Here is a 14,560-nt window from a genome sequence, read left to right on the forward strand (position 1 = left end):
ACAATATGAACTAACCAGTACCCCCTGAGCTCATGTCTCTAGCTGCATATGTAGCAGAAGATGGCCTAATTGGCCATCATTAGGAAGAGAGGCCCCTTGTTCTTGCAAACTTTATATGACCCAGCACAGGGGAAGGCCAGGGTCAAGTAGTGGGAGTGGGTGGGTAGGGGAGCAGGGGCGGGGGAGGGTATAGGGAATTTTCGGGATAGCATTTGAATTGTAAATAAAGAAAATAATAATTATAATAATAAATTTAATGTTAATATCTACATTCATCTAGTACATGTACTCAGGAGGACATGATGTTGAAACTCCTGGGGTGATTCAACCCCTCTCCCCTTAGGTGACAGAATTCAATTCATAGAATTGTTGAAGCAATTTTGTCACTACATTGCCTTTCAAATTTCAGTATCAACTTCCCATTGATATAAGGAACATGAAGCAGTAGATGAAAACTAGGGCTGGCAAGATGGCTTGGTGAGTAATGGTGCTTGTGGCAAAGCCTGATGACCCGTGTTTAATCTCCAGAACCCTCGGATGGTAAGAGAGTACAAACTCCTGCAAGCTGTTCTCTGACCTCCACATACACATGCCTTGGTGCACACATATCCATAAATATGTTTTTAATTAGAATGTGATGATTCTGGGCAGAATTAAATTACAAACAATAATTGAAAGACAAGTGAACACTTTAAAATACCAGTATTGGTTAATAATTGAAGCTATGTCTCATTTGTCTTATGCTATGTGAATATGATAAGGAAAAGTGATAGAGACAGTTGCTAACTAATTATAGATAACATTTTATGGGCAATGCATTCTAGTTGCCATAGTTTCATTACAAGAAGTTGGCCTCTATTGATCATGAAAATAATTACCCATTATGGTGAGGGAAATGATGAATAAAAGGATAAGTAAGGAACCACTTGGCTGGGAATGCACCCCAGTTGGTCGATTACTAGCTTACCACACATGAAGCCCTAGGTTCAGTCTCTAGTCCTGCATAAACTAGGTATGGTAGAACATGCCTGTAAGACCAGAACTCAGGAGGGGAAGTCAGGAAAGCCATCTTCAAATACATAGCAAAATTGAGTCCAGCCTGCGCTATATGAGACCCTATCTCACAATAATAATACCACTACTATTGATGATGATGACTTATTCACTATATGACGATACAGGGGCAATGGGATATTTATAAAATAATCATGCTTACAATTGTTATCCTCGGAGCTTCTTTTACTCTTAATCTTTGTTTTTTTGTTTTTGTTTTTTGTTTGTTTTTGTTTTGTTTTCCGAGACAGGGTTTCTCTGTATAGCCCTGGCTGTCCTGGATCTCACTTTGTAGACCAGGCTGTCCTCAAACTCTGAAATCCGCCTGCTTCTGCCTCCCAAGTGCTAGGATTAAAGGTGTGTGCCACCACGCCTGGCTCCATTCTTAATCTTAATAGTTAAAAAATTTTGTATAAAATTCTATTTCCAAATTACATTTTTTTACAAGTGTATTGAGGTAGAATTTACACATTACAAGGTTTATCTATTCAAAGCCTATATAGTCCAACTGGCATGGCAAGACAGAGCATGATGGCTGATGGAAACAGATTTCTGTCCAAGATGATTGAAGTCTGTATTTGGATTACTGTGAAAGGTATAGCACTTGTAAAATTCCTCAAGGACCCTGATACTGTTGACTTCATTCTTACAGATGCTTTAGGAGGTGAGACTGCAGAGAAAGATGGCATCTCTATGCAGGAACGTAGAGAAAAGAAGCCAGGGAGAACATTCCAGCATTAGAAGAGGAGGCAGGGTTGCACATGGTAGAAGAGCTTGCATGCCAAGCACCTGGAAGGCTAAGGCAGAGTGGGAATCCTTCCTAGGTTAGTTACATCAGGAGTTCCAATCCAGCATGTGCAAGGAAACAGGAGTGGGGCCAGACCTGACCTAACTTAAATTGATGGCTGTCAATCTGCCTGCTAGGAACTAATGGATTGCAGGGCAATAAGAATGGAAATATGCTAACTATTCAGGGGATCTTGAGATAGCAGAGTTGGGTAGGGGTCATGCCTGGAACCAGCTGAAGGTGATAGGGAGGAAGGGAAGGGGAAGAACAGATACATTTTGGATGTAGAAGAGAAATAATTTGTTTATGGATTTGTGTGGATCTAGAAACAGTGGCAATATAGGAGGAATACATGGAACAAAGATACTGTCTGACAATTGTAGTAGTCCCTCTCTCGTCCACCACTGAACTGTGTAACCAATAAAGCACTGCAGAAATGATGGGCTGTGGCTTTCCAAGCTGTGTATATGTTTGCACATACATATACTATACTTATTTATATTCTTCTCTCATATATTATATTCCATAGCCATTTCCCCTCCCTCTACTCCTCCCAGTACATGCCCTCCTACTCCCCTGTCCCCCAGATCCACTCTTCCTCCATTTCCCTTCAGAAAAGAGCCGGCCTCTCAGGGATATCAACTGAACACAGCATAACAAGTTACAATAAGACTAGGCATAAATCTTATATCAAGACTGGACAAGGTGCCCTAGTAGGATGAACGGGTCCCAAGAGCAGGCAAAAGAGTCAAAGACAGCCCCTGTTCACAGTGTTAGGGATCCAACAAGAGCACCAAGCTATGTAACAGTAACACACATGTAGAGGACCTAGCTAAACCCACACAGTGTCTGTGATTGTCACTTCAGCCTCTGTGAGTCCCTATGAGCCCTGCTTAGTTCATTCTGTGGACCATGTTTTCACGGTGTCTTCTATCCCTCTAACTCCTACAATCCTTCCTCTCCTCCTTCTGGAGGGTTCCTTAAGCTCTGCCTAATGTCTGACTGTAGGTCTCTGCATCTGCAGCAAGTGTTCTTCACCGCTAAGTCATCTCTCCAGTCCTGGGATTTAAGTTCAAATAGCATCTCAAATGGAAAATTCCAGAAATCTCTGTGTTTCTATGGAACACAAAGGATCAGGCTACAAAATTAGACAAAACCTTGCATTGTGATTTCTTACTGCTCTTTATTTCAAAACCAAGTAGAAGAGTATATGAATTGTAACTAGAATTTTTTTTTTTGTTACAGCCTGACAGGCAGAAGAGAATCATCCATCAAAAACCTTCATGTCCTCTTTATGTATTGGCCATAGCACTAAGGTCAGTATCTGAATAGGCAATGTGGGACTTGCCAGGTCTACAGAAGAGCTCACTGGGTTTCTGGAAACTCAGTTCTGTTTACTTGCGCTCCTGCTAAACTCATCAATGTGGAAAGCAGATTCATAGGCCACCACACTTAATTTCAGAATACAAAAGGATGTACACCAAAAGGATTTGCTTCTATTGCTAGTGAGAGACACATTCATAGTCTGAGATACTTGGTTTTGATGTTTAATTATCTTTTCATTTGGACCCAAAGAAAATGGGTTAATTGTATACCTACACTGATGTCTATCAAAGGAACCCAGTATATCATTCAGATCATAATATTTTAATTATCTTCCAGTGAATTAGATAATAAGGTGAATGGTGGCCAGTTAAAGGTTCAGGTGGACAGCAGTGTCACAGGTCCTCCTGGATGTCTGTCTGGCTTTCCTGTCTCCACTGACAGTCACTAAATTAATCACACACATTATTTATCTTGCCTGCCTACTCCAGAAACATAAAGCAAGCAGTTACGATTTAATTACAAAGAGGTTAGGGAAATAGGAGGGAGGAGATGGAACTTTGGGGGACTTTCAGAGGAGGATACTGAGAAATGCACCTACTGTGTGAAGGTGCCATGTTCCTATGTGCACGCCAGTTGAATTAATCCTGATGCTTTCCTTGAAAGCAAGGATGAAATGAGTCTCTTGAATTCTGAAAAATGTTTAGGAAGAAACAGAGGGTGACATCATCCACTGCAGTCACCCTCTTGGTTTCTTTTATGTTTATTTCCATGCATACACTTCCTGCTCACTCACTGTGTGGTTCGGTCCACTGCTAGTTCCACCTCTTGGTTGTGATTCAGAAACTTTGCTCTACTTATTTGTATTTGAGCTCCTTTGGACTTCAATGTTCCAAATAACAATATGTCTGGAAGACTCTGAGTTTTTTAGGTGTTGAAGGAAGTGCTATAAAGATGGATGGGACAGGAGGGAATGAACATCCAAATTACCCAGAGCAAGAGGGCTAAAGACATTGGTCTACCTGGATACCCACTCTCATGGGTAGCCTTCGTTTTCCATCAAATGCACTAGAAATTTTGTTTTCAAACAATACTTCCATTTTTATTTATGGGTATATGTGCATGTTTGTGAATGTGAGTCCAGGTGTCTACAGAAACCAGAATAAGGCAACAAAATCTCTGGAGCTAGAGGTATAGGTGCTTGTGAGGTGCCTGGTGTGGGCACTTGGAATCAAACTTTGATCCTTTGAGCCATCTCTGTATCCCTACCATAGAGTATTTAGTAGATGTTTCTAGATCATAAGATAACCTGAGAGTGGATTTTTTTGGCCAGTCTGTGATACCTTTTGATGGCTGCAATTTGGCTCAATCTCATAAAGGGAGACTTTTACCATAATTCTGTGGGATTCCTGCTACTGTAGAATGGAAAGTTGTGTATTAGGTGGTTATTCTAAGGATTATCAAGCAAACCAAAGTGATTGAAACTATGGTATTGCTAATAAGAGGTAGACATAGTATGAGAATACTGGAGGAGAAGCAAGGGAAACTCAGGACACTCTTTCCAAGGTTAGTAAGACAAAGACAGATCCTGTCTTTTTGACTTCATTGTCTTTGTGGTCACAAGGCCAACAGAAATACCTTAAGTTTGTTAAGTGGCCTGAGGTCTATATTTTTGTACAATAGATAATGATAATGGTAACAGTGTTTGGAGAGAAGCCTTCTCTCAGAAATCAACCAACATAGAAGATAGGGGAGTAAGTCCCTTCAGAGTGTATTGATTATGCAACTGTTTATAAGCTGAAGGAAGATTGTCCTTGGATGATGTGTGTACAGTGTTAGTGCCAACAACTGTGCATGACACTGTAAAAGGTCAATTTGAGAAACCTCAACAACCTGTAATGTTCAAAGGGCACCTAAGAAACCAACAACAGTGATTGGTGATTAAGAAGCAATGGTAAAAACTCAGCCTTCACTTTCAACTGCACTTTCGAGAACCACTGTCTTCCAGTCTCCTCACCACTATCTCGTGATGCAGAGATGAAGGACATTCCCTCCAGGATATAGTACATTCACCCAGAAACTGCATTTTAATGAGAGTCCCATGTGTTTCCTGCTCAGACTGAAAGTACACAACCTTAATCAAGGAGACTAAAGCCAGGTGCAAGTTGACTCACGTAAGTAATCTTTGTCTAAGGCGACTGAATAAAATAGTTCTTAGATAAACTGATTTCTTTTCCTTGACTTTTCCCTACCTCCAATAGTGACGATCAGACACAGGGCCTTGGGTATGAACTCGTCAGCCTCTAGTTTAAGCATTGATCTGAGAATGTGGTGAATTTGGCAGAGATATCAGACATCTGCCTGTCACTCTTGTCAGTCTCAGATATGGACACCCTTTCTAATATGACTTGAGGCTCAGCCACCATCTCTTTAAGAACCAGTATTTTAAGGAATCCTAAGAAGTCTTTCATATAATCACTATTTTGAGACTATTTAAGTCCCATGGACCTTCTCTAATATCTGGCCCCTAACATATTACCCTGAACATCTGATCCTTAATGTCTGACCATTAATGCTTGGTTCCTAACACCTGGGCCCTAATATCTAAACCCTAATATCTGGTTCTTTAATACCTGGGCCCTAATATTTGAATCCTAATATCTGGCCCCTAACACCTGGGCCCTAACATCTGACTCCTATCTTTGGAACTTGCAAAAGTTGCTTTTAATAAGAACTTTGAAGGCATGAGCCTGTGCTACACCAAAGAGAAAGCATCCAGGTTTAGAACTCTCCAGGCAGCCAGGTTTAATCAATACAATGATAAACACGATGTCCATCGATTTTCTGACTGGTCAAACATTTCAGTAACATGAATATTGAGGCATTTGTATGTTTGACATGATGATTTGCCCTCAAGTTCTTGCTTATCAAACCATAATGGTTAAAGTTATCAATAATTAATATTTATTGAGTATTTATTAACTGCTTCTCCTCACTCCCATACTAGTCTCTTGTTTTGTTTTCAATGCTTTGTCTGTAGGATTTCAGTCTGTATGTAAATGTGGAGAGTGAGGACTGGTAAGTTTAACAAACTGCACCAAACTGAGGAAAATGCAGAGCAGTAGGGCCCCAGATCAAAGCTGGGCCTGACTGCCATCCTGGGAGTTATTCAGACAAAACTCTGCCAACCAACTGTGTTTTGGCTTAAGGTCAGACATTATTACATCTGAGCACCATTTTTCATCTCTCATTTTTCCTCAGGTTTTCTTGTGACCTTAGCCTTGGCTGACTCGATTGATACAGACACAAGGACCACAGAAGCACACCTCTAGTTGTGCTCTTCCCCCGAGTGGATTAAGGAAGCAGGCAAGACCAACTCTGAATGTGGGGAACAAAGTCAGCTAGCTTCGACATTTTCTCTCTGTTTCCTGGCAGTCACGATGCGAGTATTCTGCTTTATCATGCTTGCCCACCACAGTAGCCCAAATCCTTTGCAATATGAGTCTAGATAAACCTTTCCTTCCTCACATTGCTTAAGTCTAGGGTTTTGTCAGGACAGTAAGGGTCTTCTGGTACCTGGCTCCACACAACAGGCATTATATTTATAGCAATTACAGCAATTTTTATGTAATGAATTTGAAAGGTGATGTCAACCAGAAAGACAAAATACATTGCCTCAAACATAGCGAGAAGAGATAAGGATAAAGTTATTTTATCTTTTAATTAGAAGCTGATGAGTTCATTTGGTAAGGATAGAAAGTTATTCCCCAACACAGCCAGTGCTTAGGTCCTAGTCAGCTCTGTTTTGTTGACCTGACTCCATCTGAGCAGCTCACCAGTCACACTTAGACACTTTGACCACAAGGCAAATTATGTAAGAACAACACAGGCTGTCTAGGTCAGTGGCTTGAAGCAGTGTTCCACAGCCAATTAATTTTAACAATGTTTTATGAGGCAAATGGGCAGAATAACAACATGCAAAAGAGCCAGCCAGGGGACTGCTTTTAAGTATACAGCTTCAATTCTTGAGATGCTCTTATTCCTCATTTTCTATATTAATTGTTACTTATGTAACATAAGAAGGAGATGTTTCTTGAAGACACATTGAAATTGAAAAAGGGAGGAGTGTGTGCCAGATTGTCACATACCTGTAACTTCCTCCACTACAACTCACTCTTTGGAAATTCTGGGAAGTCCTCTATCCCTTGTATGGTGATGGAAACATTCTATTCCTATTAGTACCATGCTTGAGAACTTGCAAGGTATGTTAAAGACTCACTTTAGGGTTGGAGAGAGGGATTAGCTCTTCCCAAGGACTTGAGTTTAGTTCCCAGCACATTGCATTGTGCAATTACTTGCAACTCCAGCTGCTGGGGATCTGTTGCCCTTTTCTGGCCTCTTGGGGAACCTGTTACATGCATGTGGTGTACACACACACACACACACACACACACACACACAATTATTTAACTTTACAGCAACCTTTAACCTGTAGTTACCAAGCATTTATTTCCTAAAAAAAGAAGCTAACGTTTAGAGAGTTTCTATGCTAATTGCTCAAACTCATATATAAGCAAATGATCAAGCTTTCTGCACCATGTGACTCTCAAATCTTTCATCTCCTCCGAGTTTAAAATCCCACCAAGGTGCTCAGCCGCAATGGTGAAGGACTCTAGAGTTGCCTTCAGGGTTCAATGTCCTATTTACAACTTCTTTCACACAAATACATATATTAGTTCATACTAACATTTTCTGAATACACGATGACAAATCCAATTCTGTTACAATATAAAGCCCGATAGGGCTTTTGTCATATAAGATACATAGTCCAAGTTATTCCCCTATGTTACTACATATACCTTCCTAAAAATACTCACAAGTGAAAAGTGTAAAATGGCAACAATTGCTGAATTATGTAGTTGAAGTGGGTAGATTAGATGACAAGTGAACTATATCAAAGTCAAATTAGCAATTCTCTTTCTCAGAGTATTGAGTCCCAGTGGCTATGAAATGTTAATTGATTGACTGATCTTGGACTACTTTTTGATGATAGAATCTTAGGATTTAGGGCTACTGCTTTTGTATTAGGCATGAAATTATGAACACACAATTAATAAGCTTATGATCAAAGCTAAAGACAAGTTTTCTGGCAGCATTTCTAAATTAACTGTTTCAAAAATGGTAAAATCTTGTTTTATATTTTTGGGTACATATTTCCTTGTCTAAAACTGGTAGTGTTGTTTGTTTCCTTTTTGGTTTTATTGAGATAGGGTCTCACTGTGTAGCTCTGTCTGTCCTATGTAGACCAGGCTGGCTTTGAACTCAGAATTTCACCTGCCCCTGCTCCTGAGTGCTGGGACTATAAGTGAAGTCCACTACACCTGGCTTGGTACTTTTTTTCAAAGTAAATATAGCTGCTCTAGTTTCCTTACTGTTGCTGTGGTAAAACATTCTGATCAAAAGCAACTGAGAGGAGGAAATGATATATTTGATTTATACGTCTACATCACTGATGAAGTCATGGCAAGATCTTGAAGCAGAAACCATGGAGGAAAACTGGTGGCTCATTCACAAGCTCATACTCAGGTACATGCTATAGGCCTAGGGACAGTGGGCTAGGCCCCCACTACCTCAATGTGCAGTCAAGACAATCCTCCACAGACATGCCCACAGGCTAATCAGATGTAGAAAATTCCTCATCAGAGGCTTCTCCTCTCAGATGACCCTAGGGTGTGTCAAATTGATAATGAAGGGTCTATAATACAGTCAATAACCAAACAGATTTTAGTAAGTCTCTATAACAGCAAACATTGGGACATGCTGACAGTCAGTATTCCTTGATATGGATCTGAAACATTAGTACCTCTGGGCTGTGAGGGAAGCCACCTTTCCCCACTACCTGGTATTTGAGACAATGTGCTCCCATGGTTGTATAGGTAAGGACAGAAAAACAAAATGATGAGCATGCCCCGAAGACCACAGATGGGCATGTCCTCCATGGCTATTTCTCTTGCTCCTTTGAATTAAGAGGGCCTTAAGTAGTTACTGAATAATGTGTATAGTTCATTACAGTATTGAGTTATTTCAATTGTTGTAAACCATACAGAAATACTACTGTGTTAGAGGATGTCTTTCCTGAGGATTTAACACTGCAAGAATCATACATGGTTTCTAAGATGGATAGTAGAATGAGAAGCTTAGGCATGAGAGCAGCCATGATGGAGACCGATGAGGACAGGAAGGAATCAATGCTGACCTAACTATGTTGGCTTAGGTCACAAGGTCAATGTCGTGCCAAGAGCTACAACAGGGAGCATGGAGAAGAAACAGGGTTGGATCAGGGGTTGGGGTAGGGGTCAGACTGAGAATTCTACTGCAGATTTTGTAACATTTTAGATGTCCCAAGGGAGCTCAGGGATGGCTGGGGAGTGCAGGGACCTGGGGAAACTTAGTTGCTAGTAGACTGTTTCTTTTTTGATGACATCAAGTTTCCACTTTAGCAAGGCTGAGAAGCAGTGGTTCAAGGAGCATGGGCTCTGAGTTGGTCTGACCCCATCAGTCAGTCGATCTTATAAAATGGCTAAAGACTTTTCTAAGCTGCATCTGAATAAGACAAACTCTTTCAATTTCTCTCAGTTAATTTTCTCACAGTTAAATTCCTTGAGGGGCCCATTGGGCCCTGTAAACTCACCACCACCAGTGTCTCTAAGCTGATTTCTTGCTATGCTCTGACTTTTCTTCTCTCAAACGCACATGCATTGACTCTATTTCCATTATGTTCTTTACCTGGGGAGATTTTGGTCCTATTTCTTATTGTTCTTTGCCAATGAAGTGTTCCTTTACTGACGGCTCCTTGAAAGGTATGGTGTCTCTACCTCATGTTTGATTTAGAAGTGTCTCCAGACACTTGCTATCAGCTCTGCCCTGATATGGCAATTGTCTACTGACAGCAGTGCTTGTAATTCACTTCCACAGTCTTGTTCCAGGAAAGGATTGTGGCTAATATCTTTTTTTTTTTAACCACCACCTCACACTGACTGAGATAGAAGCCACTTAGTGTTTCCTGGCTCACTGCATACTTGCTGACTATGTCTGAAGACGACTTCTACTAGGCTTTGTGTTCAAGGATGGCTGTCAGTTGATGGTCCCATTACAACCTCTATGTGTAGATGGGATCCTCAAACAACATTTACAGACACATTTAACCTAAGGCTGTGTTTCTCTGGCTCTCTCCACTGTTGAATTTGCACTTGCTAAGAGGAGTGGTCCTGATGAAAAGCCTTCCTATTGACTTTGTCTGAGTGCTAGCTGTACTTTAACCACACCTATCTATAGGAACTATTTCCAAATAGTATCCGTTGGAGACAAATAGCTAGAATAATATTGTTTTCACATCCTCAGGTGTTGTTCACTTTGGGGAAAAAAATTCTCAGAGACTATTCCAGCCTCTGCACATCTCCACCGGTGGAGCGCATACCATGACATTGTAACTTGGGCTGATAGGTAAAAAGAACACTTTTGTCCTTTGGAACTTTTAAATACTTTGTGACCTTCATCTTTGACCATGTAGTAATATGCATTAGAACTAAGCTAAACACAAAAATCCAGGTTTTACAATGTTCAATTTTTACATATATTTTAGAAAATATGATGTATTTTGGACTTACCCTCTAGAGCATATTTCATATCAAGAGCAAAGAGAGACCACATGATTTCTGCACTTATCTTTCCCATGTTTAGTTCTTGCGGAAACCTAAAACAAAACACATCGTGTTAGGGTATCAAAAATAATGGCATCCCTGAAAATCCAAAACCCATAACCATAGCTATTATTACATGGCCCACGCACGCTCATGTTTACTTTCATTTATACAATTTATTTCTACTGACTTTAATAAGCTGGGGGTTGGGCTACATGCCAAAGTATAAGCTGGAAAATAATAGTAGGTGTGGGGAAAAGAAGCATTATTAATTGGCACCAAAGGAGCAGAGCCCAGAGATTCCCATGCTGTCCTTGTGAAGTGTTTGGGTCAGAACGGTTCCATCTGTCTTACCAAGTAATGTCTTCTACACATTCATCTTGAAGGTTAAGTGAACCCAAACAACAGATACCACATAATACTAGAGAGATCCAGCACACATACACACACACACACACACACACACACACACACACACACACACACACACACACATGCGTGTGTGCATGATATACCAAAGCATAGAGATTTATGTTTTCTAAACCAAATGCAGAAAGATTAATTCTGTAGATTAATTCTGCTGAAGCTAAAGAGCATTACCTAAGCCCACAGGATGTTGCTCTGACCTTGAGTAAGACAACACATGTGCACTTATTTTAATTACACTTTCCGCACAAAGAATAGTATATACTTCATTGATGCCCCTGGCTGAAAAACATACATTAGATTTTTCATAATATCCATGCATATGTTAAAACATGCCTTTATAGGTTTATTTACCAAAACTTAAAAACTTAGAATGGAACTCTTACAATGAAAAAATTAATAAACACATACACATATAACTAGTCCTCAGCCTTCAATATATTTTATAAATATAAAATAATCATAGACAAATTATTTTAAGAGGTTTTATTTGTACACGGGTGCTGATACCACTTAGTCTGTGTGTTGTATTAATTTTTTTATGTTGCAAGCAAGCAGAAGTAAAATTATTAATGATATAATGAGTGTTTTGGGATCATGGGGGAGGAAATAGATAATTATATTTAATTAAATTTAATTTTTGAATCAGAACTAAAGTAAGAGTGTATCAGGTCCTAGTGCCTGAACAAAAGGACAAAAATAAAATTACACACTAAATACATCTTATATACATCACTTCAAGCATCTCCAGTAAAAATCTGAATTTATTGCCTTTTAAAAATTTATTTTATTTTAATTATGTCTGTCTGTCTGTCTGTCTGTCTGTCTCTGTGTGTGTGTGTGTGTGTGTGTGTGTGTGTGTGTGTGCATGTGTATGCAGGTGCCCACAGAGGCCAGAAGAGCATGCTAGATTTCCCTGGAGCTAGAGCTACTGCAGTTGTTAGCTACCCAATGTGAATGTTGGGAGTCAAACTCAGGTCTTCTGGCAAGAGCAGGAAGTGCTCTCAACCATGGAGTACTTCTCCAGCATCCATCAGATTCAATCTCACAATACATACAAGACAATTAAGATTATTATCAAAAAGACTTATTGAGAAAATGCAAGGTTAGTTCGACATTCACAAACTAAACTATGTAATTTACCAATCAATGGACTGAATGGAAAAAAAAATGATGGCCCCTGCATCAGATGCAGGAAACATATGTGGCAAACTCCAACATTCACTCGTGTATAGTAAATCTTTTCTTAAAACTAAAAGGCAATAATATTTATTCTTGGTTTTCCTACTAAACATCAGTGAAGTTCTAAAATTCTGCAAAAGAGGCAGGGTAAAGAAGAAAAACTGGCAGGGAGGGGAGAGGGCTGCATTTGTAGATGCCATGACAATCTGCATACAGGATGCTCAACATGCTACCAACAAACCATTTGGCACTGGATAAGATGGCAGGGGTCATAATCCTGGTCCTAGGAAGGCTGAGGAAGGAAGACTACAGGTCTGGATCAGCCTGGGCTAATATAGTAAGACCACCTCAAAACTAAGAAGAAAGAACACCCTAAGCAAAATTAAAGCAACCCAAACTTTCCTCATTGGAAGAGCCTAACCAATTACTACAAAAAACCATCATAAGAAAGCTCCACGGTCATAATCCACGTATTTGTGTATACTAGTTCTAAACCACTGGAAATCTAAATTTGAATAACAGTATCATTTACAATAACAGCAAGAAGTGCTGAGTACCTAGGTATACATCTAGGTATATATATATATATATATATATATATATATACACACACACACACACACATAATATCCATGCAATGAAAATACAAAGTATTAGAAGACCCCAGGGTCTTTCTGGGCTGAGGTGGTCTTTTTTTTTCTCCTATTTTCTACTCTTGTGAGGACATGGTGTGTAGAATCACAATTGCAATTAAAATAGATATACGGCAGCCACAAGGGTAAATTAGTGAACGAGAGCTTAGGATACAGACCACCAGTGTACGGCCATTCATAGTTTATCTGGAAAAAAGTTGGACTGTGCCTGTGTGAAGAGGAAGAAGCTATGCAACAGCAGCTAGAGGCTGCAGAGTTTGTTGCAAAGATTCCAAAGTGACTTCAGAAATATTGCCTTAAATCCGGAAGTTTGAATCAGAAAACTTTAAAACACAGACTCTAGCAATCAATTGTGACTTCGCATGGTTTTCACTGTCAAGGCTCAACTCCAATCTTTAAAAATTTGACTTAAGGGAGCATACTGACACTATGGAATCTTAAGTCTGCAAAATGCCAATACAAATGAAATCTTCAACTAAAACAGAGCTATACTGGAAAAATACACACAACCTACATAACACTGGCAATATTAATATGAAAAGAAGTGTTCTGAGTCGGAGGGTTAGAGAAAGAAGAGGCTGATGAGCAAGTAACTTAAAAAGGAGAAAAAAAAAAAAAAAAGCCGGGCGTGGCGGTGCATGCCTTTAATCCTAGCACTTGGGAGGCAGAGGCAGGCGGATTTCTGAGTTCCAGGACAGCCTGGTCTACAGAGTGAGTTCCAGGACAGGCAGGGCTACACAGAGAAACCCTGTCTCAAAAAACCAAACCAAACCATACCAAACAAAAAACAAACAAACAAAAACCGAACAACCCACCCACGCAAGACTGGAGAGATGGTTCAACAGTTAAGAGCCAACATTGCTCTTGAGGGGGCGCAGAGTTCAGCTCCCAGCACCTACATCAGGTGGCCCACAACCACTGGTTAACTCTTGTTCCAGAGAATATAAGTCCCTCTTCTGGCTTCTGTGGGTGCTGTACTCAAATGTGTACTTACCCTCCCCCAACCCCACCCAAAATTAAGAACACAGGGAAAGAAATGTATACTGTCTCAACATTCCAAGATGTTTAAACAAAATGATGGTGAGATACACTATCTCAGACTACAAGCCGTAACAAACTGTAAGCATGCTATCATAGCTGCCTCCAGTTCTCTCTAAAGGGCTTGGCTTCCTATACAGGGCAGAGACCTGAGCTCCCACACTGCACCCATCTCTGCTCTGCACCCTGATGTCTGCCTACTGGTTCCATCACCCTCACATTACCTGATACAGTGGAGTAAGATGCAGATGTTAAGGAGAAAAGACAGGACTGCTGCTGGTGGTAAGGGTTTAACTGTGTAATTCCATGATTTCATCTCGACACAGGCTTTAACTTATCTAGAGTTGTCTTCTGATATTACCTTTGCTACTATTGAGACCACCATCTTCTCTTGCTTA

At 40.1% G+C, this 14,560-nt stretch overlaps 1 protein-coding gene across 5 annotated transcripts in view; it reads right to left on the reverse strand.

Annotated features, from left to right (window-relative positions):
• The window catches only part of Unc13c (unc-13 homolog C), a 496,297-nt gene that overhangs the window by 129,803 nt on the left and 351,934 nt on the right, over positions 1 to 14,560 (reverse strand). For all 5 annotated transcript variants that reach the window (XM_029543555.1, XM_021206602.2, XM_029543556.1 and 2 more), the window contains one exon: positions 10,831 to 10,916. In XM_029543555.1, the coding sequence (XP_029399415.1) occupies positions 10,831 to 10,916 (86 nt within the window). The remainder of the gene's footprint in view (positions 1 to 10,830; positions 10,917 to 14,560) is intronic.

Source organism: Mus pahari, chromosome 10, assembly GCF_900095145.1.
Source record: "Mus pahari chromosome 10, PAHARI_EIJ_v1.1, whole genome shotgun sequence".
Lineage (NCBI taxonomy): Eukaryota > Metazoa > Chordata > Mammalia > Rodentia > Muridae > Mus > Mus pahari.